The 24,289-nt window shown below is 47.8% G+C and overlaps 1 protein-coding gene across 5 annotated transcripts in view; it reads left to right on the top strand.

The window, feature by feature from the left end:
- Positions 1-4,184: 4,184 nt before the first annotated feature.
- Positions 4,185-24,289, top strand: part of KDM1A (lysine demethylase 1A) — a 45,280-nt gene continuing 25,175 nt past the window's right edge. For 2 of the 5 annotated variants that reach the window (XM_066575065.1, XM_066575064.1), the window contains exons 1-7: positions 4,378-4,800; positions 19,510-19,675; positions 19,862-19,995; positions 20,077-20,155; positions 20,260-20,352; positions 21,478-21,584; positions 24,036-24,117. In XM_066575065.1, coding sequence (XP_066431162.1) covers positions 4,522-4,800; positions 19,510-19,675; positions 19,862-19,995; positions 20,077-20,155; positions 20,260-20,352; positions 21,478-21,584; positions 24,036-24,117 — 940 coding nt within the window. In that variant the 5' untranslated portion in view covers positions 4,378-4,521. Of the gene's footprint in view, positions 4,277-4,377; positions 4,801-19,509; positions 19,676-19,846; positions 19,996-20,076; positions 20,156-20,259; positions 20,353-21,477; positions 21,585-24,035; positions 24,118-24,289 lie in introns of those variants that run through there. The other 3 variants (XM_066575063.1, XM_066575062.1, XM_066575066.1) reach the window with 2 other exon arrangements.

Here is a 24,289-nt window from a genome sequence, read left to right as displayed (position 1 = left end):
CTACTATACATGTAGTGCCCCCAGCTACAGGGAGGACAGCACAACCTTATGGCGGTACTATATAATGGGGTGCAGACTGTAGAGGGGGCTGGCTGGAGGGTCTACTATACAGGCAGTGCCCCCAGCTACAGGGAGGGCAGCACAACCTTATGGCGGTACTATATAATAGGGTGCAGACTGTAGAGGGGGCTGGCTGGAGGGTCTACTATACATGTAGTGCCCCCAGCTACAGGGAGGACAGCACAACCTTATGGCGGTACTATATAATGGGGTGCAGACTGTAGAGGGGGCTGGCTGGAGGGTCTACTATACATGCAGTGCCCCCCAGCTACAGGGAGGACAGCACAACCTTATGGCGGTACTATATAATGGGGTGCAGACTGTAGAGGGGGCTGGCTGGAGGGTCTACTATACAGGCAGTGCCCCCAGCTACAGGGAGGACAGCACAACCTTATGGCGGTACTATATAATGGGGTGCAGACTGTAGAGGGGGCTGGCTGGAGGGTCTACTATACAGGCAGTGCCCCCAGCTACAGGGAGGACAGCACAACCTTATGGCGGTACTATATAATGGGGTGCAGACTGTAGAGGGGGCTGGCTGGAGGGTCTACTATACAGGCAGTGCCCCCAGCTACAGGGAGGACAGCACAACCTTATGGCGGTACTATATAATGGGGTGCAGACTGTAGAGGGGGCTGGCTGGAGGGTGTAATATACATGTAGTGCCCCCAGCTACAGGGCAGCACAACCTTATGGCGACACTATATAATGGGCTGCAGACTGTAACTGGGCTGGCTGGAGGGTCTACTATACATGTAGTGCCCCCAGCTACAGGACAGCACAACCTTATGGCGGTACTATATAATGGGGTGCAGACTGTAGAGGGGGCTGGCTGGAGGGTCTACTATACATGTAGTGCCCCCAGCTACAGGACAGCACAACCTTATGGCGGTACTATATAATGGGGTGCAGACTGTAGAGGGGGCTGGCTGGAGGGTCTACTATACATGTAGTGCCCCCAGCTACAGGGAGGACAGCACAACCTTATGGCGGTACTATATAATGGGGTGCAGACTGTAGAGGGGGCTGGCTGGAGGGTCTACTATACAGGCAGTGCCCCCAGCTACAGGGAGGGCAGCACAACCTTATGGCGGTACTATATAATAGGGTGCAGACTGTAGAGGGGGCTGGCTGGAGGGTCTACTATACATGTAGTGCCCCCAGCTACAGGACAGCACAACCTTATGGCGGTACTATATAATGGGGTGCAGACTGTAGAGGGGGCTGGCTGGAGGGTCTACTATACATGTAGTGCCCCCAGCTACAGGACAGCACAACCTTATGGCGGTACTATATAATGGGGTGCAGACTGTAGAGGGGGCTGGCTGGAGGGTCTACTATACAGGCAGTGCCCCCAGCTACAGGGAGGGCAGCACAACCTTATGGCGGTACTATATAATAGGGTGCAGACTGTAGAGGGGGCTGGCTGGAGGGTCTACTATACATGTAGTGCCCCCAGCTACAGGGAGGACAGCACAACCTTATGGCGGTACTATATAATGGGGTGCAGACTGTAGAGGGGGCTGGCTGGAGGGTCTACTATACATGCAGTGCCCCCCAGCTACAGGGAGGACAGCACAACCTTATGGCGGTACTATATAATGGGGTGCAGACTGTAGAGGGGGCTGGCTGGAGGGTCTACTATACAGGCAGTGCCCCCAGCTACAGGGAGGACAGCACAACCTTATGGCGGTACTATATAATGGGGTGCAGACTGTAGAGGGGGCTGGCTGGAGGGTCTACTATACAGGCAGTGCCCCCAGCTACAGGGAGGACAGCACAACCTTATGGCGGTACTATATAATGGGGTGCAGACTGTAGAGGGGGCTGGCTGGAGGGTCTACTATACAGGCAGTGCCCCCAGCTACAGGGAGGACAGCACAACCTTATGGCGGTACTATATAATGGGGTGCAGACTGTAGAGGGGGCTGGCTGGAGGGTGTAATATACATGTAGTGCCCCCAGCTACAGGGCAGCACAACCTTATGGCGACACTATATAATGGGCTGCAGACTGTAACTGGGCTGGCTGGAGGGTCTACTATACATGTAGTGCCCCCAGCTACAGGACAGCACAACCTTATGGTGGTACTATATAATGGGGTGCAGACTGTAGAGGGGGCTGGCTGGAGGGTCTACTATACATGTAGTGCCCCCAACTACAGGACAGCACAACCTTATGGCGGTACTATATAATGGGGTGCAGACTGTAGAGGGGGCTGGCTGGAGGGTCTACTATACATGTAGTGCCCCCAGCTACAGGGAGGACAGCACAACCTTATGGCGGTACTATATAATGGGGTGCAGACTGTAGAGGGGGCTGGCTGGAGGGTCTACTATACAGGCAGTGCCCCCAGCTACAGGGAGGGCAGCACAACCTTATGGCGGTACTATATAATAGGGTGCAGACTGTAGAGGGGGCTGGCTGGAGGGTCTACTATACATGTAGTGCCCCCAGCTACAGGACAGCACAACCTTATGGCGGTACTATATAATGGGGTGCAGACTGTAGAGGGGGCTGGCTGGAGGGTCTACTATACATGTAGTGCCCCCAGCTACAGGACAGCACAACCTTATGGCGGTACTATATAATGGGGTGCAGACTGTAGAGGGGGCTGGCTGGAGGGTCTACTATACATGTACTGCCCCCAGCTACAGGGAGGACAGCACAACCTTATGGCGGTACTATATAATGGGGTGCAGACTGTAGAGGGGGCTGGCTGGAGGGTCTACTATACAGGCAGTGCCCCCAGCTACAGGGAGGGCAGCACAACCTTATGGCGGTACTATATAATAGGGTGCAGACTGTAGAGGGGGCTGGCTGGAGGGTCTACTATACATGTAGTGCCCCCAGCTACAGGGAGGACAGCACAACCTTATGGCGGTACTATATAATGGGGTGCAGACTGTAGAGGGGGCTGGCTGGAGGGTCTACTATACATGCAGTGCCCCCCAGCTACAGGGAGGACAGCACAACCTTATGGCGGTACTATATAATGGGGTGCAGACTGTAGAGGGGGCTGGCTGGAGGGTCTACTATACAGGCAGTGCCCCCAGCTACAGGGAGGACAGCACAACCTTATGGCGGTACTATATAATGGGGTGCAGACTGTAGAGGGGGCTGGCTGGAGGGTCTACTATACAGGCAGTGCCCCCAGCTACAGGGAGGACAGCACAACCTTATGGCGGTACTATATAATGGGGTGCAGACTGTAGAGGGGGCTGGCTGGAGGGTCTACTATACAGGCAGTGCCCCCAGCTACAGGGAGGACAGCACAACCTTATGGCGGTACTATATAATGGGGTGCAGACTGTAGAGGGGGCTGGCTGGAGGGTGTAATATACATGTAGTGCCCCCAGCTACAGGGCAGCACAACCTTATGGCGACACTATATAATGGGCTGCAGACTGTAACTGGGCTGGCTGGAGGGTCTACTATACATGTAGTGCCCCCAGCTACAGGACAGCACAACCTTATGGCGGTACTATATAATGGGGTGCAGACTGTAGAGGGGGCTGGCTGGAGGGTCTACTATACATGTAGTGCCCCCAGCTACAGGACAGCACAACCTTATGGCGGTACTATATAATGGGGTGCAGACTGTAGAGGGGGCTGGCTGGAGGGTCTACTATACATGTAGTGCCCCCAGCTACAGGGAGGACAGCACAACCTTATGGCGGTACTATATAATGGGGTGCAGACTGTAGAGGGGGCTGGCTGGAGGGTCTACTATACAGGCAGTGCCCCCAGCTACAGGGAGGGCAGCACAACCTTATGGCGGTACTATATAATAGGGTGCAGACTGTAGAGGGGGCTGGCTGGAGGGTCTACTATACAGGCAGTGCCCCCAGCTACAGGGAGGACAGCACAACCTTATGGCGGTACTATATAATGGGGTGCAGACTGTAGAGGGGGCTGGCTGGAGGGTCTACTATACATGCAGTGCCCCAGCTACAGGGAGGACAGCACAACCTTATGGCGGTACTATATAATGGGGTGCAGACTGTAGAGGGGGCTGGCTGGAGGGTCTACTATACATGTAGTGCCCCCAGCTACAGGGAGGACAGCACTACTTTGGACCACAGAACCCCTGCAGCCTCTTCCATATGACGTACAAGGAAGTATGTGGATGTTTACTGTGGCCTAAGCCTCCTGCAGCCAGACGTGAGGGCAGTGCAGCCTCCTCGGACTCCGGGTGCCGCGGCTGCACAGGCAGGTGAGGGACCAGCAGGGCACACGGTCGGGCGGCCGCCCAGCGCTGGGCGGGGCCTAATGCGCGCTCCCGCGGTCCGACGCGGTGAACGCGGGTCCTAGACTCTCCCGCACACACACACACACACACCAGGCTCCGACCGCCGGTGTATCAGGTCTAGTGGCCACTACTCCACCCATCATCCCCGCACAGGCTCCTCCCCTTCTCCAGCTCCTCCCCCCTCGATCCGAAGCCGCCATCTCAACTCGATGCTTACTGCTAAGAAGTCCGAGTCCGGCGGGGGTGGTGAGAACGGCGCAGAGTCTCAGCCCCCCGCATCCTCCTCCTCTTCATCATCGTCTTCTTGTAGCATAATGGCCTCACCAGATATGGGGGCGCCCCTGGAGAGGACCCCGAGGAAGAAGGAGAGGGCCTCTCCGGGGGCAGAGCACGGGGGCTCCTCCGCTCCGGGGATCATGGCAGGAGCCGATGGGGGGCTACATGAGACCCCCGAAGTTCGTCGAACAAGTCGGAGGAAAAAGCCGAAGGTGAGTCGGGGGGTCGTACGATGCTTATCGCAGTGCGCCATATGCGGTACCGCACCATTGTTCTGCGGGGTGAGCGGCGCTGCTCCTACATGTCGTGCAGCAGCAGCAGCAGCAGCGGCGCCGCTCGCCGGGGGGGACTTCCTGCCATTTAAAAAGACTGCAGCCAGTCCGAAGTGGCTGATAACAGGGAACAATAGCGCTAGCACGTAACGATGTGCCCTGCAGATTAGCTGATCATAGAGGCAGCCGAGGACATTCTCCATGACTTCTATACAGGACTGCTTCTTGTATTACACCCTCGTGGGGGAGTATGGGGAACTTCCTTAGTGCATAGGGGATAATGGGAGTTGTGATCCCTGCAGTGTGCCTGCTTCTGTACTATCACCAACCTGCTGTGGGGGGTGCAGTTGGCACATTGGCCTTATGTACCCTCTCCACGTTGACCCTTTCTTCTATACGTTACCTTCTTCTATATGCGCCCCCACCCCCCTTCCCCACACACACTGCAGATTGGATGACCATTTTGAAGCCACAATCGGGAGCGGATGTGTAGAAGAAAATAGATCCATTGGATCTTGTGTGGGATCTGATCAGATCTGCAGTATGTGAACAAGGCCATACACCAGCCAATCAGCAGATCACAGGGGAGATAAGGATCTGGCAATTTTTGTTTCAGCGTGCCCAATTCTTTTGTTCGGGGAGTGATAAGCCGCTGCCAGAGGTGCCTGGCACCGCTCCCTATATACCCTATGCACGCTTGTTAATGGGTATGGGTATTGGGCGAGAGTCGTTGGCCAAAGCAGCGTTCGCCCAATGTAGCCAGCGTTCTCTTCTACTGCCGGTCTGCCATATGATGGTCAGATGCCAAAAAGACACTGATGCCCATCACTAGTGAAGTTGGTGCCCTCTCTGCCTGGGCCGGTGATGTCCTGCTCCACCACTACTTCCTGGCTTTGTGCGCAGGAGCTGGAGAGAATGTTGTGCACCATCTGCTGCAGCTGTTGTAGCAGACAATGAGTGTAGTAGTGACGGCTGCCCTAACAAAGCCTGCCCGCCTGCCCATAGAAATGGCATCACTGAATCCTCTGCAATCATACATACAGGGCTTATTTCTGAATTTCAACTAGGGAATGTGAACTAGGAGATAAGTGTGCTTGTGGGAGACACTTGGTCCGGATTACTACATTCATGCCATAGTTGGTGACTTTGTCGTAGACTTCAAGTGTGCCAACCTCCCCACTTTTTTTTATTCCTACCAGGCCTCTCAGTGTGAGGAATACAATGTCGGGTTGTATAGAGGTCACTATGGATGTAGGACAGGACTGCCTTCTGCTTCTGCTCCTATTTCAGTACAGCAGGGGGAGATCAGCGGCTGCCAGACACCACCTGACTACTTGAAGAGAAGGCTGTACATTTTGTATGTTGGTGATTCTTTTTTTTTTTTCCTCTCCCGCTCTCTCCATAAACGTACTGAGTGGCGTCTGCCATATTTAGCGCTAATACACAATCTGCCACATTTGGTAGAGAAAAAGTCCTTCCCAGCTCAGAATAATCCCTGAATCAGCGTTTGAAAATTCCTACCTGACTGCAAGACCCGGATCAACAACCCCGCTGGTCACCTAATGTCTATATCCTGTAGTATCATAGCGCTCTAGAAAGACATCTAGTCTCCTCTTAAACTCCTCCATGGATTTTGCCATCACCACATCCTCAGGCAGAGAGTTCCATAGTCTCACTGCTCTTACAGTAAAGAACCCCCTTCTATGTTGGTGATGAAACCTTGGTTCCTCTAAGGCTGGATTCACACAGGGCGGATTTGCCGCGGTTCTGCCGCAGCAGATCCGCCCGCGGCCGCTAATCTCGGGATTAGCCAGCCATGTGGACGAGGTTTCTCTGAAACCTCGTCCACACGGGACGGCTAATCCGCTGCGGTAAATCCGGTTGAAACCGCATGTCTGTTTACAGTCAGTTTTTTGTTTATTTATGTTACGGCCGCACTCTCCTCTATGGGAGCCCCGGCCACAACGGAAAAGCATGCGGCCGGACCGCTTCAAAGCCGCCGTGGCTTAAACCGCGGCGGTTCTCCCGGCGGAAATCTCGCGGTTTTTGCTGCGGCCAAACCACGAAATTTCTGACGAAAATACGCCCCGTGTGAACCCAGCCTAAACGTAGCGGGTGTCCTCTTGTTACCATCGCAGGGAATAAACCTCATGGGAGATCTTTGTATTGTCCCCTAATGTATTTATACATAGTTATTCGGTCGCTCCTTAAGCCCCATTTACACGGGGCGACTGTCAGGCAAGCGATGCCTGACATTCGTCCCCGCATGTACTCACTCCAGGGTGAGTATCGTACTGTCGCAGCAGGGTAGCTGGAAGACATTTCAATCCTCGCTCTCCCCCGCCCCTCTCCATTCACTTTAACAGCGGCTGTTCAGCACTGACCAGCTGCTGTTTACACTGAAGGAGCAGCGTTCAACTCATCTGTCATCATTTAAGCTGTATAGAATCCTGAGCGCTGATCCTTCAGTGTAAACAGCAGCCAGTCAGTGCTGAACGGCCGCTGTTGAAGTGAAAGGAGAGGGGAGGGGGAGCGACATCTCCTCCACCCAACCGCTGTGAGCCAACAATACTCGCTCTTATGCAGCAGCCCAGGAGCTAGTATGTGCGGGGATCAGTGTCGGGCATCATTTGCCCGACAGCCATCCCGTGTAAATAGGGCTTTAGCTGTCTTTTTTTTTTTTTTTTTCAGGGAAAATAATCCCAATTTGGATAGCCTCTCTGGGTATTCCAGTCCTCTCATTCCGTTTATAAGTTTAGTTGCCCTTATTTGACCCCCCTCAAGCACTGCTACATCTTTCCTGAGCACCGGTGACCAGAACTGTACGCAGTATTCCATGTGAGGCCTGACAAGTGCCTTATATAATGGAAGGATAATGTTCTCGTCCTTCGCCCCTATACCTCTTTTAATGCACCCCAAGACTTTGTTTGCCTTTGCAGCAGCTGACTGGCATTGGTTACTCCAGTTTAGTCTATTATCCACTAATACCCCCAGATCCTTTTCCATATCACTTTTCCCTAGCAGTACCCCATTAAGTGAATATTGGTGACATCCGTTTCTCCTGCCCATGTGCATAACCTTACATTTTTCAACATTTTTCTGCCCAAGCCCCCAGCTTATCCAGGTCCGTTTGTAGCCGCACATTGTCCTCCGTTCCATTAATTATATTGTATAATTTTGTATCATCTGCAAATATTGATATTTTGCTGTGCAGCCCCTCTATCAGGTCATTGATGAATATATTGAACAGAATGGGGCCCAATACTGAACCCTGTGGCACATCATCTGCTGATACTACAGAAATTGGTAGATCAGCTGTCCTTTTTGTATCCCGCCAGTTTGGAGGATCTAATGGGTCCTTGCTGAGGATCGGTCTTCATAGACCAATACATTGGAAATGGATCTTGTTAACATAGCTGGACCCATTATTATGTCTGCAGTCTCCAACAAGACTAATAATACAGATATACATTTTATCTTAACTGAAAATGTGTATGTAAGTTGCAATATTAAAGAGTTGAAGGCCTGCCGTCTCCTGGAGCGCTGCCAGTCCTGGTAAAGCCATGGTTCCTAAGAGCCGATCTGCCAGCATTTCCCCGGCTGTGCGGTATACCGTGTACTTACTGACAAGGGATGTGTCAGCATGAAGCTGTTGGGTACTACTATGGAGAAGGGTCCCTCTTTGCTGTTAACAGTCTTATCTCCTTTGAAGAGGCTTTCCTTGAGATACGGGAATGTGGACACTTGCGTTTCTCCCATGTAAAGCAGTCATATCGTTCAGGTAATCGTTAAACCGTGCGAGACAGAACCATAATCAGTCGTTAACGGCCAATGATTAAACATTAATTTGTTTGTGTTTGTTCATTTTATGCAGGCATAAAAGCCTGCCCATTAATTATTGGTCCGTGCAAACGGGAGGACCGCTGGAGGAGATCTTTGGCGCACTTCACCTCCGTTCAGTGAGCGATTATTGCTCCATGTGAACGAACAGGAGCGATAACCTATAGGATGACTGTTGGGTATTTAAGCGCTCATCAGTCGTCTCATATGGGCACAGAATTTTTGTTCTGCTAAAACAGCATTCTAGCAACTCTCAGGTATTGCTAGAATGCACAAACAGGGGTGGACAAAAATATGGAAACGCCAGAGCTGTAGTCTGCTTCTTTTTTATTACAGCTCAACGCACATTTTAATCCACGTGTTATCGCAGTTCTACGTATTATTGCATCACGCAACAACTACAGCACCGCCTACTAACTCCGCTGTAGTACACAGGTATGAATCCCAGACCATTAGGAGGGGTCCGTGTGGGATTTTAAACTTTAGCACAGAGCTGCCCTTTTGATATAGTTAAAATTTTCTGGTAGTATCATGAAATATAATATCTCATGTTACGTAAGGCGTGCATTTCGTACAATGTTTCCATATTTTTGTCCACCCCCTGTAATTCTCAATAACCCGTCTGCATGCTGTAACGTTATGTCCCCTGCCCAGTCCCCCACAGCTGTGATCAAAGTGAGGTTTGGGGGTGGGGGGGGGGGGGGTGGGATTGGCCAATGACTGATAGGATAAGCCATGAACATGTGATCGATCTGTGGGGATCAAACCTCCAAGACCCCCAGCAATCAATACTGACTTGAGCACAGTGATCAGTGGAGGTCCTGCGGGACCCTCGCCCATCACACCGTCACAACTGAACTGTCTTAGACCATCTTCCACATGGTGGAAATGCTGCGGAACTTCCACTGGTAGAATTGCTTGGGAAATTCTTGAGCATTTAGGGCTCATTCACACGGACGTATTCAGTTTTGGTCCATGAAATATGCAGCATTTTCACTGACCAAATCTGTATATATTACTTTTCTTTTTTTTTTTTTCTTCTGCACTGTGTGTGTGTATAATTTATATTGTGTTTTTCATGTGCCAGTATACGGAGGTCGGCTTGGAGGCTTCTGCTCCGACTTCTGTGTATTTAGAGTGGCGGTCTCCACGCCGACCTCCCATTTAGTGGCCCGCGCTTGTAACTGCAGGCACAGCTCGCGTCGATTTCAGTGAGACCCCAGCCTGCAGTTACACGCGCCAGCCACTACACAGAGGTCGGCGCGGAGACTTCCGCCTGCTTCTGCTCTGACCTCTGTGTATTTGCGCCGCTGACGGCATGTAAACGCTCAGCTGATCAGTCAGGGTCCTGAGTGGCGGACTGCAGCCAATCATCTACTGATGACAGGCTGTAGTATTTTTCTGAAAAACCACTTTAAATGGACTATTTTGGTCTGTAATACAGACCAAAATAGGACATGATTCATTTTTTTTCCCCCACACACATAAAAAAACGTGTGATTACAGCTTTTTACTGAATTTTGTAAAAAACGAGCAGGCATATTAATTTTCTATCTTCTGATGAAATCTCGTGCAGGCACTTTTTACCGCGATTAGCGCAGCGTTTTCAGGGCCGCGCCGATCGAGGTATAATGCCCCCATAGTTTTCAATGGAGCCTCTCAAACAGCTGTTCTGTTTTTGACATTTAGCGCACCTCATCCATGATGCGGTATGCTAAACTCTGCTGTCGTCCGGAGGGAGCTGCGAACAAAAGCGAAATTGGAATCGGGGTGCTTTGCAGTGCTGCTATGTGAGGGAGGCCTGACATCAGACGCTGTCCAGCTGCTTAAGCGCACGCGTATTCAACTCAGTGGCTGGACGGTGTCTGATGTCAGGTGACCCTGCAAGTAATGGCAGAGAGAGCGCACGTGAAGTGAGCGCAAGCACGGCCATCAATTGGCATACAGCTGCGCTAATTTTTTATAGTGCTGGAAAACTTCATGATGGGATTGTAAAGCTAGCGGGGAGATACGGCAATCTCATTATCAACACAATTACACACATAGCTTAGATTGCATAGGACAAACCTGATGACGGGTTCCCTTAAAGGTAAATACAAGCATTTACTAAAACCAGTCAGGAGAGATCGCAGGTCATTTCTTGTTACATGTGTCACCTCTTCCCTGCAGCAGCTTTGGAGTGGGTGGGCAGATGGTGATGAGTGACATCACCAGCTGTGCCAGCCTGTTCCATTGGCATAGACCAGCTCTTCACTGGTGAGGTATCTCCCTGTTAGGCTGCTTTCATGTCTGCGGCGGGGGGTTTGTTTTCCTGCTCCATTCACGGAACAGGAAAGGGGAATCCCCTGCCTAAACAGATCCATCTTATGAGGGAACCCACTGACTATAATGGGGTCTGTTCGGTTTCCACTCAGCCACCCTGTGTTTTACCGAAAGAAGTAGTCCTGCATGCAGCGCGGTTTGTTCCAGTATTTTATGCCGGATCTGGGCTCCGATCGTTGAGACCCCACTGATTGTCAGAAGGGAGACCCCTGTTGCCTGTTCATCCCAGCTGTAAGACTGCAACTAGGAGGAGTGTGAATGCAGCAGCGGTCGAGCATGCATCCTGCTCCTGCATTGGAAGTCTATGGCACTGACAGAAACTGCCGAGTGCTCTGCAATCCTATGCGGAATCACATTCAGCCCTGACATCCCAGAAGTGGCCATCCAACTGAAAAGTTTCTCTAACAATACCCTTCACTGGTACACCGCCAAGCTCGGATTCATCAGACCGCCATTGATTACCACTCCAGTATCCTGTGTTGTGTAATGTCCCATTTAGACCGGACGATAGTCGGCTAGACCATTGCTCGAACGCTGACATCACAGCTAGCTTGTTGGCGCTCGCGCGGAGCATTTAGGTGGGCAGATCACCGCTGGGTTCTCTCTGGCTTTTCGCTCAGCTGATTAGGGTGCTTTCATACTCTGTGAGAAGTCGGCGATCCAGCGATGATTTTCATGCTGGTTGAAAGTGAGCGACCCGCAGTCTTTAAACAAATGGTGCCCAATATCGTCCCGTGTAAATGGCCATTAAGGTTTCCCTAAGCTTTCAGGTGATCTTGGCCTTACCTGTGATTGTTCAGTAGTGTGGTTTACAAGCCAGTCTTGTGCAAGACATTGAGTCCAAAAGCAAACCCATTCCATGGTGGATGCATGTATGTGATAACCAGGACTCCGACTCCATATATGACTCATGGTTTTTAAGTAATAGATTTACTGTATTAAAATGGTAACATCAGGATTTTCACCACCATTATGATAAATAATCAACCTATTTAGATAGAAAATAAAATATATTTATTGGAATAAAATTTCAAAACACAAAACTTGAATAAAATCCTATGAAAGGAAATATGCAACAAATTCTGCATTGAATTAATTAGGCCGGATAATTGCTGCGGGATTCGTGATCAGACACCCGCTGGGAATCCTGCAGCAATAGCCGTCCATAGACATGCTATGTTAACAGATCCTCCCCTGTCCACGAGTGGAAATTAAGTGCAAATTATTATTATTTTTATCTTATTTTATTTTTTCTTTGCCTGTTGTACCACCTCTAGCTTGGATACAAAATGTGATATAGGTGGGCATGGAGGCTCTAGTACCCTGTTGTCCCACCTCTAGCTTTGATGTAAGATGTGATACAGGTGGGCATGGAGGCTCTAGTACCCTGTTGTACCACCTCTAGCTTGGATACAAGATGTGATACGGGGGATATGGAGGCTCTCTTACCCTGTTGTACTGCCTATAGCTTGGATACAAGATATGATACGGGCAGGCATGGAGGCTCTAGTATCCTGTTGGGCCGCTTCTAGCTTGGATACAAGACGTGAAACGGGTAGGCATGGAGGCTCTAGTACCCTTTTGTACCACCTCCAGCTTGGATACAAGATGTGATACGGGCGGGCATGGAGGCTCTAGTATCCTGTTGGGCCGCCTCTAGCTTCCCTGTGATACGGGCAGGTTGCATACTGGTTCTGTATGGTATCCTTCAGCATATCGCTCCACATTTGATGTAACCGAGCCTTGTAGTCTGTAATGGGCGCTCTGAGACTAAATGTCCTTCAGCCAAGCTCCTGGAAATGGCTCCTACAAACACAGGGGCCTGTAATGATGGTGGTGGACAACAAAACTGTTGGAGTTGCTCGTGCTTGTCGGACGATCTTCTCTACTTGTGGTCTGTCGAGGGCATCTTGAGCCCAGTTGTCTTGTGTGCGTGTCCTCATGCATCCATTGGTCCCAACACCTCTGGTTAGAACGGCCCAGGTGGCGGGCGATTTATTGATCGACTATCCAGCTTCTCACATTCCAATAATGTGCCCCCTCTCAAACTCTGTTAACTGGCCTCTGAGAGCCTTCTTATAGGCCAAGAGTGGACCCACTTTTAGAGCCTCAGGTGACAAGACCGAGTTTTGCAGCAAAGCAACAAGGTACTAGTGCAATATATCACCACCAGAACTATGGGTGGAGACATTGTTTGGCCGGGCTGAGTGACAGGGAACGCCCACGTAGCACCTCAGCTGTGATCAGCACCCCGTCCGGAACGCTGATGGGCGTGCCTCCAGAGGACTGACAGACCGCCTCCCCCTCACCTGCAATGTACCTTCTTGTGTTGGTGGATTTCTCTGACCTCAGCAGCCTCTGGTCCCTCATCAAGGGGAGCTTCCACAAGGTCATCCTGTGCGGCTGTACATCTCTGGTGCTCCGCCCCCCCTTGACGGGGAACTGACATGCGGCATCAGTAGGGTAGGTGTCATCCTGCAGAAGTTCTCGCAGCAGCCGGCAGAGACCTCCCACAAGGTCATCCTGTGCGGCTGTACATCTCCGGTGCTTCCACCTGGACGAGGAACTGACATGCAGCATTAGTGGGGTAAGTGCCACCCCGCAGAAGTTTTTGTAGGAGGTGACATGCGGCATTAGTCAAGTTATCCGTGCAGCCCCTGCTACAGTTGACTGTGCGCACTTGTCAGTAAGCTCCCTGGTGCTCCATCTGTCGCTATTGGAGGATCCACTGATGTGGGGAGTGAGAGCACTGTACTGTACTGTGTGTCTACCATGGGAGCTGAGGGGGACATGCCCTGGGAGTTCCCTGTCCCTGAGCCCAGCCTACCCATGTCTCCACCCATAGTTTCGGTGGAGACATATTGCACTAGTACCAAACAGCAACTCCTATATTCTGGATTATTTTGACAAAGGGTGTAATGAGATGTATACACAATTTTAAAAAAATGTATGTTTTGGTATCTTAGTAATTGTACTGACTCAGACAATAAAGTTATCATGTCATTTTTTTTTTTTGCAGTTTGTGCGCCGTAGAAACAAGACTCAATAAAAAGATGGCAGAATTTCAGTTTTTTTCCCCATCTTTCTCCACTTAGAATTTTTAAAATGTTTTTTAGTACATTATATAGTACATTAAATAGTACCATTGAAAAATACAACTCGTTCTGCAAAAAAAGCCCTCATACAGTTATGTTGGTAGGTAAATAAAGGAGTTAGGATTTTTTTAAAAGGGGGGAGGAAGAAATGAAAATGAAAAAAAAGGGCCATGTTCTTAAGGGGTTAAACAGGCAGTCTTTTATTTATAGAGGACTGCCCGTTTACTCTGAATGCGGGCGGCCACCCAGAACAATCCCTGCCCTTTCTGCCTCCATTCACGGAGCAATGATAGTCCAGTGTAAAAGCACAGCCGTGATCATCGCTGGGTTGGTTGTGCGGCACTTCAGCTCCCAACACTTGTCCCGTGTAAAAAGTACTTTACATGTGCTGACGCCAGAACCCCACATGACTGGACCCCAGAAGTGTACAGGGGGAGGTGAAACATGCCCAGTGGGCCCCCAGCCTAGGAACCACGTGTTTACAATTGCTGCAGTGCCCCCTAGTGGTTCTACAATAAAATCCAGTGACTCACAGGTGACGTCCTCTCTGAATGGAGGCATTCACGTTTCTGCAGAAATAACCACGTCATAAACGATTATCTGGCGTTCTAAATTTTTTTTGTGGATGACGTTCGCCATGTGTGGTAAATAATGCATTACTTTGATAGATCAGACTTTTACCGATGTAGCGATTACTAAACGTGTATTTTCGTTTTATGATTTTGATTCTTTTATTTAGTCTAGCCAATGACCTGTAAAAACACAGTTCATTAATTACAATCTACTGGTGGATGATCCACAGTTTTGCGACCACGCGGAAACATACCCTATATGTTACATAAACCTACCCTTATAGTGTTCAGTTACGCGGTGTGTAACAATGATTGCGAAATAGTTGTGCCATCACTTTTGTTCTTTTTATTAAGCAAGGTTAATGGTGAGCCTACTGGATTAATTCTATAGGCATATTTCCCCCAAAATACAATACAATGGCAATTGGATTACATTATTCCCCATAACTGAAAAACCTTACGTGGCAGAAAAAAACAGATATCCTATTTGATTTCAGCACACAGAAGTTACTATAGGCCACCTATCTGCTTATCTGTTATAAAAATTGTGTTGCACAGTGTAATCTTTTTTTTCTTCTGGACAGCAGATGCGACCAGGCGCACTGGCAGCGTGCCACGCGCATGCGCTGTGTTTTTTTTTTGTTTTTTTTTTTTTTATATGCTTTTCTGTGGATCCATGGCACGTCCACAGTGTTATCCCCAATGAATGTCTATGGGCATATTTACCTGCAGGTCACCCACGCGGATTCCACAATTCCATTTTATCCATGGACATGAGACCTTACTCTTTCATCACTGACTGCACCCAAATTTCCCGGTGAAGTAATCAAGGTTTGAATGTAAATAATTTTTAGAGACCGTCTACACCCATGTTCTTGTAGCTGTCCAATAGATCCCTCACTATGGATACATAGTTAGTTACTGTCTTTTCTGTTGCCCCAAAGCCGTACACAGTTGCTGTGAAAGAAAACCAAGCGGCTAATTCGAGATTGGCGAGTTTCGTATCAAAGGTTGGATCTTTCAGTATTTTCTGATTTGTGGCCCAACAAATACGCCCTGTTTTTAGCTTTTTCTCGCTCAATTTGTTAAACCTTTCTTTCAAATGATTGAATTCCTGCCCTTCTTTATCAAAAGCTTTTACGAAGTTCTTCATCAGGCCCGATTTGATATGACTTTACTCAGCTCAACCAATGGAGTATTCTTCGCATTTTCTTTTCCAGGTATATATGATTTGCTCACAAGCCATTGCTTGTGTCCGCAGTGGTTGGCGGTGTCTCGGCTGTCCATTAAGCATAAAAACAGCAGTATTTTGTGACCCCCCCCCCCCCTATGAGGTTCGGCGATCCGTCATGAAATCCAGGGTTGTACTTTTCTATAGATTGTGCACTTTACTCTGATAGGTCTGATCAGTGGCTTGCAAGTTACGGACGGCAATAGGCAAGCCTTTCCCCATGAGGCACAGGTTGCACTGAAGACACAGCTGGATATTTTATTTTATGTCTGGTGTTACTGGAATGTCCTGCAATAATAACAATCCACGTGATTAGTTGGCTCACACCAAACCATTGGTACGGTGAACGGCATGGCGCTTTCCTTTCATCCATTCTGTTAGAGTAGTTGTGCAAGTAATGCAAGCGATATGAGGTGCAAAGTTTTTATTCTGATCACCGAGATCACAGTCAAAATACAGTTTATAAGCCGCCTTAACTAAATCAGTGATTGGCTTCCTTTGGGTTTTTGGCGTGAAGTTTACCAGTCGCCATAGTACTGACTATAATAAGGGCTCCAACCCACTTGCGCTTTTTTTAACGCTGCATTTTTTTTTTTTTTTAAACACGAATTACTTTCTAATGTTAAAACCGCATCACAAATTTGTGCTTTGCAATTTTTGTGCAATGCGTTTTTAACATTAGAAAGTCCCATTGACATTCGCGTTAAAAAAACGCAAGCGAGTAGGTGCCCTAACTCTGATGTTTCACTAGCTCTCACCGGAAACAGAAAAACACAGATAAACACAAACTGAGGTAACGGAAATGTAAAAAATACTGATACGCTGAGGTAACAATGAAGAGAAGTGCTTCATGCAGGTTATAACATGCACTAAACAGCTGTACCTCCTATAGCCTAATGCTGGTACCCTTCCCGCACAACTACATTGTTCTGCCATCTAGTGACCATTTTTAGAACTTCATCTACTGTGCATTACATCCAAATATAGAGTTTAGCATAGTCACTGATTTAATTTTATATACATAATTCACCAGAAAAGGAGAGCACAAAAAAACATAAAAAGAAAAAAAATCTAAATTACATGAAAACCTTACGTGATGCATCATTTAGGCAAAACATCAAGGCAAATTCTACACCCAAAAATCCATAAGAATTCATATATCGCGTACCAGATGCAGAAAGGCTGTTGAATAGTGTAATGTTCCCTAAAGTGTCCCCCAAACTGTAACTTACACTTTCCTTCAAAGAGTGCAGTCATTATGACCCCATTGTGCCTTGTGTGTCAGGCTGCTGACCCCTTTCGGTGGTTCTGGTGTTCTATAGTTTGTTGGCCGGAAGTGGTCTATGAGATTAAGAATGCCGGGGCAGGGAGGCTATGGCTCCCTGTTTTCCATTGGTGTCACAGTTTAGAGTAGTAGTAGCAGTAGTCTTTATTTATGTAGCGCCTACTTAATCCGCAGCGCTTACAACACAGGGAAAATAAAAACAAAACCACGGCTACATGAAGTAATCCATTGATGAAAACAATAGGGGTGAGGGACCTGGGTATTCTTTAAACTTGACGCCACCGGAAGCTAGGGGTTTGACTGGAGGAACGTCCCTTTCACACCCCTAGCTGCCGATGGGATGAAGGCACGAAGGTCCTAGCAGCACAGTGTGGATAGATTTGTCCCAACGCGGCAGCCTTAGACAGAGGGTTACTATAGTTCTTAGCCTTACATTATTACCTGTAAATGCTGCTATGTTAGCGCTGTAACATGGCAGTATTTGCATGTCATAATGTAAGCCTAAGAACTAGGCAGCTCAGTCCCCGCTGACGCCTGTGAGCTCCGTTGCGCTGGCCCCATCAGTGGTCCGTGATGACTGCTCCCATGAAACCACAGCAACTTCTGTTTTGCCACCCTGCTGCCGACGGCGCGCAGCGCTTCTACACTGAGGGGGCTTTTTGCTTCTGGCCACACGCCGCCGGCGGGGAAGGGACTTGGTCCTGGGGGTGCACGGCTGCAGTGGCTCCAGCTGCATGGCTTTTCTATTAATGTTTAGTGGCCTTGCAGGACCTGCCAGTGAAGACCCTGTTGAGCCAATCAGGGACAGGGGGCGTCACCCCCCTGTCAGTTTTGACTCCACTAAGAATTCCTGGTGGCGTCAAGATACAATAATACCAGGGACCTCCTCCAACGAGCTTACATCCTACAGATAATGGGTTGATACAGAAGGTTAAGGGGCTGCAGATGTGCACGGTATGGTGAGGTGGAGAGTGTGGGATGCTATACACGCAGACAATGGTCAAGCTGTATAGTGGCTGAATCGGTATGACTGCAGGTACCGGTTGATTACGGCTGGCAGGGATTGCAGTCAGTAGGACAAAGAGCATGTTATCAGGTGGAGTACCGAGGGGTTTGGTTTAGGGGATACGATATGCTCCCTGTGGAAGTGCGTTTTTAGAGCACGCTTGAAGTATAGCGTGTCAGTGATTGCCCGGATAGCTTTTGGTAGCGCATTCCAGAGGACTGGTGCTGCTCTGGAGAAGTCTTGAAGGTGGTAATGATAATTAATCTGATTTCGTTAGCAGAGCGGAGGGCACGGGCTGGGCGGTGAATTAAGACGAGGGAAGCAATGTAGGGCGGCATGGTGCTTTGAAGAGCTTTGTGGATGAGGGTAGTGGGTTTAAATTGAATTCTGTATTTGATAGGCAGCCAGTGCAGTGACTGGTACAGAGCAGAGGTGTCTGAGTAGCGGCTGGACAGGAAGATGAGTGTAGAGTTTATAAGAGGATTCTCGACATCCCACTATAGCTCCTTCTCTGCCTGATCCCTACCTGATTTCAATGGAGACGGGTATATATCAACATGGAAGCTGTTGTAAGAAGATATTTGGAGAATGCATGAAAATGAATACCTGCGCCTGTTGTTGGCAACCGTGATGTTCCAACTACATCTTGCAATACCGTAGTGGATTTCATATTGCACATGGTTGCCCTACAGACCTGTTTTAGCTGTAGTTTTCTAACAGTGTTTATGGTCGACTGGTTTTATGGGTGAAACCTTTATTTTACAGATCTCCGCTGCAAGAACCGTGTGGCCAATAATCACATTGCAAAAGTGTGGCAGCCACTGTTAGTCCATGTGCTGCTTTCAACTACGTTTTGACACTCGATCAAGAATATCTTTTGTAAATGTATCCTTAGAGTAAGATATTGCTGCATAGTTGTAAAGATATCCACAGTATAGCGGATAACTTTATGGTTGGTGGGACCCCCAACGATCTCGAGAACTTGATGAGTACAAGTATTCAGCAATCATGCATTCTTTTTGAAATGAATGAAGCATGTATTTGAGACCTCCACTCATGCGGGGACTTTTGGGCCCCCCATTTTCTGTATCAGTGGGCCTCTCAGCAGTCTGACCCCTACTGATCAAAAAAGTTATCTCCTGTCCTATGGTAGCAGTGTAACTTGGCACAACCCCTTTAAGAGTTTAGGAAGGGGGACCTGAAGGGACACTGATCTGAAATGAACTGGATGTACCTAAGTAAGGGACTTTACGGTGACGATCCCATGACACAAGTATTTTTTTTTTTGCACTTTGTAGGTAGAATATAGGGAGATGGATGAAAGCCTTGCCAACCTCTCTGAAGATGAATACTATTCAGAAGAAGAGAGAAACGCAAAAGCGGAGAGAGAGAAGAAAGTGCCACCACCCCCGCCACAAGCTCCTCCAGAGGAGGAAATTGACAGCGAGCCCGAAGAGCCCTCAGGTTAGTGGTGTTTTTTGTCTTTTTTTTCCCCCTCTCCATTTAGAGGTTGCTATGGACCTGCACATTGGTTCCTGCAACAATTTTTGCACTTTGACAAAATATTTATATATCTTTTTTGTTTATACAGGTGCATGTCAGGTAGTTACTATACTTAGAATTTACCAAGAATAGGCCTTTCTTCTTCAGGTGTCGAGGGTGCAGCCTTCCAGAGCAGGCTTCCACATGACAGAATGACTTCCCAAGAGGCGGCGTGCTTCCCTGATATTATTAGTGGCCCACAGCCAACTCAGAAGGTCTTCCTATACATCCGGAACCGTACAGTAAGTAGACTTCATCTTTTGTGCACATCTACAAGTGACTGCTCTGGGCTTGTCCTATCCTTATTACTACTTCTATTGTAGTTGCAGTTGTGGTTAGACAATCCGAAAGTCCAACTGACATTTGAAGCAACACTCCAGCAGCTTGAAGCACCTTATAATAGTAAGTGCATGTCTATTTAATACAGCATCAAGCTAATAAACCTATATACAAGAAGAATTCAAAAATGTTACCTTTTTTTTTTTTTTTTTTTTTTCCTTCTTTAGGTGACACTGTGCTGGTTCACAGAATACACTGCTATCTTGAAAGGCATGGATTGATTAACTTTGGTATCTACAAGAGACTAAAACCTTTACCAAGTAAGGTTTGAAAGAGAATATAGTTTGCAATGTACATCTAATTGTATGCCAGTAATTAAAAAGTCAAGCTACAGTTGTACAATGTGTCATGTAATAACTGCTGAAGTGCCTTATTGGAGTCGCACAAAGGCAAACATGAATGTTAAGCTGGCAGATGGTTATGTAACATTTCCGTCCTTGTCAGTCCTTTTAGCTGGACAGATAAGTATTGTCCTAAAAAGACGGAGCAGACGTCCGCTCCGGATTCCGCAGCAAAAATCCGCCCGTGGACATGAGACCTTATCCCCTCACTTGTGTAGCCTGGGCAAAAGAAGGGAGAGGAAGGTTATCTTTATATATGCTAAAGGTATAAATAAGATTCAGGAGGGGTAACAATGGGGACAATCTGAGACTAGTTTAGGGGGACATCAGAAGCAATGCCAAAAATTATATTCCTGAAAGAGTAGTAGCTGCTTGGAACAAACTTCCAGAAGACATGGTTAGGAAATCTGCAATGAGTGAAGTCAGGCTGTCTGGAATAATAATATCCTAAAAGAAAAGCAAAAATAAAATATCAGGACAGACTAGATGGACCATGTGCTCTTTTTCTGCTGTCCAGTTTTTTGTGTTTTTTAGAACCTTGGTGTGGGTCTTCCGTGCTAGGTAGAGCGGGTGTTCAGCTGTCAGATGATGGCCTGGCACCTGCTCTAACAATGGGGACCCAAGAAACCTTCAACCCCTGGTGTTTAACCCTTTACACGCTGTGGTCAGTGCAACCACAGCATGTAAAAGGCTTACGGGGGGGGGGCTTTCTCTCACCCAGCGGTCCCCACATTGTGATCACGTCGTCCTGATGGGTTGCTATTGCAAAACAAGTCCAATTCCAGCTGTCGTTTTACAGTTCTTAGATAATTGGACAGCTATCTGCTTGCAATGGGCAGATCTCACTTTTTTGACTGCAGTTTTCTGACCCCTTAGCAGATTAGGTCTGGAACTACTCATAGCCAATTCATGCAGATCATTGTAACTTGATATAGATATTGAATAATAATTCTGCTATGGCATTAGTACATAAACCACCTCTGTTTTTACAATTTAGAATTTAAGTCCATGTGTTTTTTACTGTCTTGTTTCTTATCTCATTAGCTAAGAAAACTGGAAAGGTGATCATTATTGGCTCAGGAGTATCTGGGTTGGCTGCAGCTCGCCAGTTGCAAAGTTTTGGTATGGATGTTACTCTCTTAGAAGCAAGGGTAAGTGATGTGAACCCATACCATGAGCTCTTGTCCTAAGTTAAGGGGTTTTTACATAGGCAGATGATTGGGAACGAATGTTCATTCACCTGATCATCTGCCCCTATGAATGTAACTGTGATTACCGAATCAGTCACGCTGCTCATCATCTAGCATAAACAGCAGTGTGCTGCCAATCACAGTGGAATTTCATATTTCCAAATTTTCTTGCTGTCGTTTAAGCACATAAAGTAGCATTGATTGCTCCATGTAAATGGATGTGAATGAGTGCCAATTGACTTGCAAGAATGTTGATTGAGGCTTGTTCCTGGCAGAAAATCTTGCCAATGTATATGCACCTTCTAATTTTCTATTTGAATGTGGCTGAAGATCCTTAATGCAAATTAAGATCATTCTAAGGGTCCTACTACATAAGCATTAGCAGTCGCCACTAGCACTGGGGATTTCTGGTCTAAAAGGTGTGGCCATGCAATTTGTGTTATTATACGATGTTACCAGCTCTTGTGTAACTACTCCCTAACTTGCATCTGAATTGGCTCCACATACTAACATAGTAGCATAGTATGTTAGGCTGAAGGAGGCGATGTCCATCTTGTTCAGCCCTCTTGTTGATCCAGAAGAGGCAGAAGCCAACTAGCCCATTGGGGGAAAAAATTATTTCCCGACTCTATAGTGGCAGTCAGAATAATCCTTGGATCAACGTTTGATAGTTCCGACCTGACTCCAAGATCCGGATCAACAACCAGCTGGTCACCTAATGTTTATATCCTGTAATATCATAGCGCTCTAGAAAGACATCTAGTCCCTTCTTAAACTCTTCTATGGGTTTTGCCATCACCACGTCCTCGAGCAGAGAGTTCCACAGTCTCACTGCTCTTACAGTAAAGAACCCCCTTGTATGTTGATGATGAAACCTTCTTTCCTCTAGCTGTAGAGGATGCCCTCTTGTTACTGTCACAGTCCTGGGTATAAACAGATGATGGGAGAGATCTCTGTATTGTCCACTAGTATATTTATACATAGTTATTTGGTCCCCCCATAACCATCTTTTTTTCCAGCGTGAAAAATCCCAATTTGGATAGCCCCAATTTGAACCCCCTCAAGCACTGCAACATCTTTCTTGAGCACTAGAGTCCAGAACTGTACACAGTATTTCAAGTGCCTTATTTAGTGGAAGAATAATGTTCTCGGCCCTCGCCCCTATACCTCTTTTAACCCCTTCATGACGCCCCCCCCCCCCCCTTAAGAAAAATCATAATTCCTTTATTTATCCATTGACGTCACTGTATGAGGGCTTGCTTTTAGTGGGACGAGTTGTATTGTACTGAAAAACTTTTAAAAAATTATAAGTGGAGTAAAATTTTAAAAAAGCGGCATTCTGACAGCTTTCAGTGTGTCTTTTTTTCTACGGCGCACAAACTGCAACAAAAACGACATGATAACTTTATGCTATGGGTCAGTACGATTACTACGATACCGAACTTGTATAGTTTTGTGGTTTTTTTTTTACTGTTACTACTACAGCTATAGCATTACATCATACTGCATTCTGACAGGCAGCCTATCAAGCCACCCCACGGGGATGGCTTGATAGGCAGTCTCTCAAGGCAGCCCTGGGGCCTTTCAGAAGGCCCCCGGCAGCCATGACATCTGCACGGCTTCCCCGATCTCACCGTGGGGGGGCCGTGTGGGACCCCCGAACAGCATTCAGGGGCTTTAAATGCCGCTGTCAGAATTGACAGCGGCATTTAAAGGGTTAATAGCCACGAATGGCCGATCACGGCTTTTGCCCGTGGGTGTCAGCTGTAGTAAACAGCTGACGCCTGTGCTGTATGCAGAGAGGTGGCCCCTCGACCTCTCTGCATACATACCCCGATGCTGCAGGACGTAAATGTACGTCCTGGAGTGGGAAGGGGTTAATGCACCCAAAGACTTTATTAGTTTTCGCAGCAGCTGACTGGCATTAATCGCTTTTCATCTGCACTATTCATTTGCACTAGATATCCTCAGAAAGCAGATGAAGAATTGTTATATGGCTAGTTTTATTTAATTATATATTAGAGACTGTAATATGTACTTTGCTGCACAATGTATATGTTGGATGTTTAATGAATAGAGATGAGCGAGCGTACTCGGAAAAGCACTACTCGCTCGAGTAATTGGCTTTATCCAAGTATCGCTGTACTCGGGTCTAAAGATTCGGGTGCCGGCACGGAGCGGGGAGCTGCAGGGGAGAGCGGGGAGGAACGGCGGTAAGATCTTTCTCTCCTTCTCTCCCGCCCGCTCTCCCCTGCTCCCCGCTGCGACTCACCTGTCAGCCGCAGCGGCACCCAAATCTTCAGGGACGAGCACAGCGATACTCGGATAAAGCAAATTTCTCGAGCGAGTAGTGCTTTTCCGAGTACGCTCTCTCATCTCTATTAATGAACTAACATTGATTTTGTTATACAGGATCGTGTTGGAGGAAGAGTTGCTACCTTCCGTAAAGGAAATTATGTTGCCGACTTGGGTGCAATGGTGGTCACTGGTCTTGGTAAGCACATTTTCTTTGAGCATTGTAAATGTTGTTACATTAAAATGAATCTATTATCTTTTCTGTTCAGTAGGAACAGCTAAAGCCTATGACTTATGTAATATGACTTATGTAATATCTTGTGACTTCGATCCCCTTAACAACCGTCCACTCGCCATTTGACAGTAGCTGT

The sequence above is a fragment of the Eleutherodactylus coqui genome, chromosome 1 (genome assembly GCF_035609145.1).
Source record: "Eleutherodactylus coqui strain aEleCoq1 chromosome 1, aEleCoq1.hap1, whole genome shotgun sequence".
Classification (NCBI taxonomy): Eukaryota; Metazoa; Chordata; class Amphibia; order Anura; family Eleutherodactylidae; genus Eleutherodactylus; species Eleutherodactylus coqui.
The sequence above is the reverse complement of the archived record's forward strand: the minus strand, read 5'-3'. Positions and strand labels throughout refer to the sequence as shown.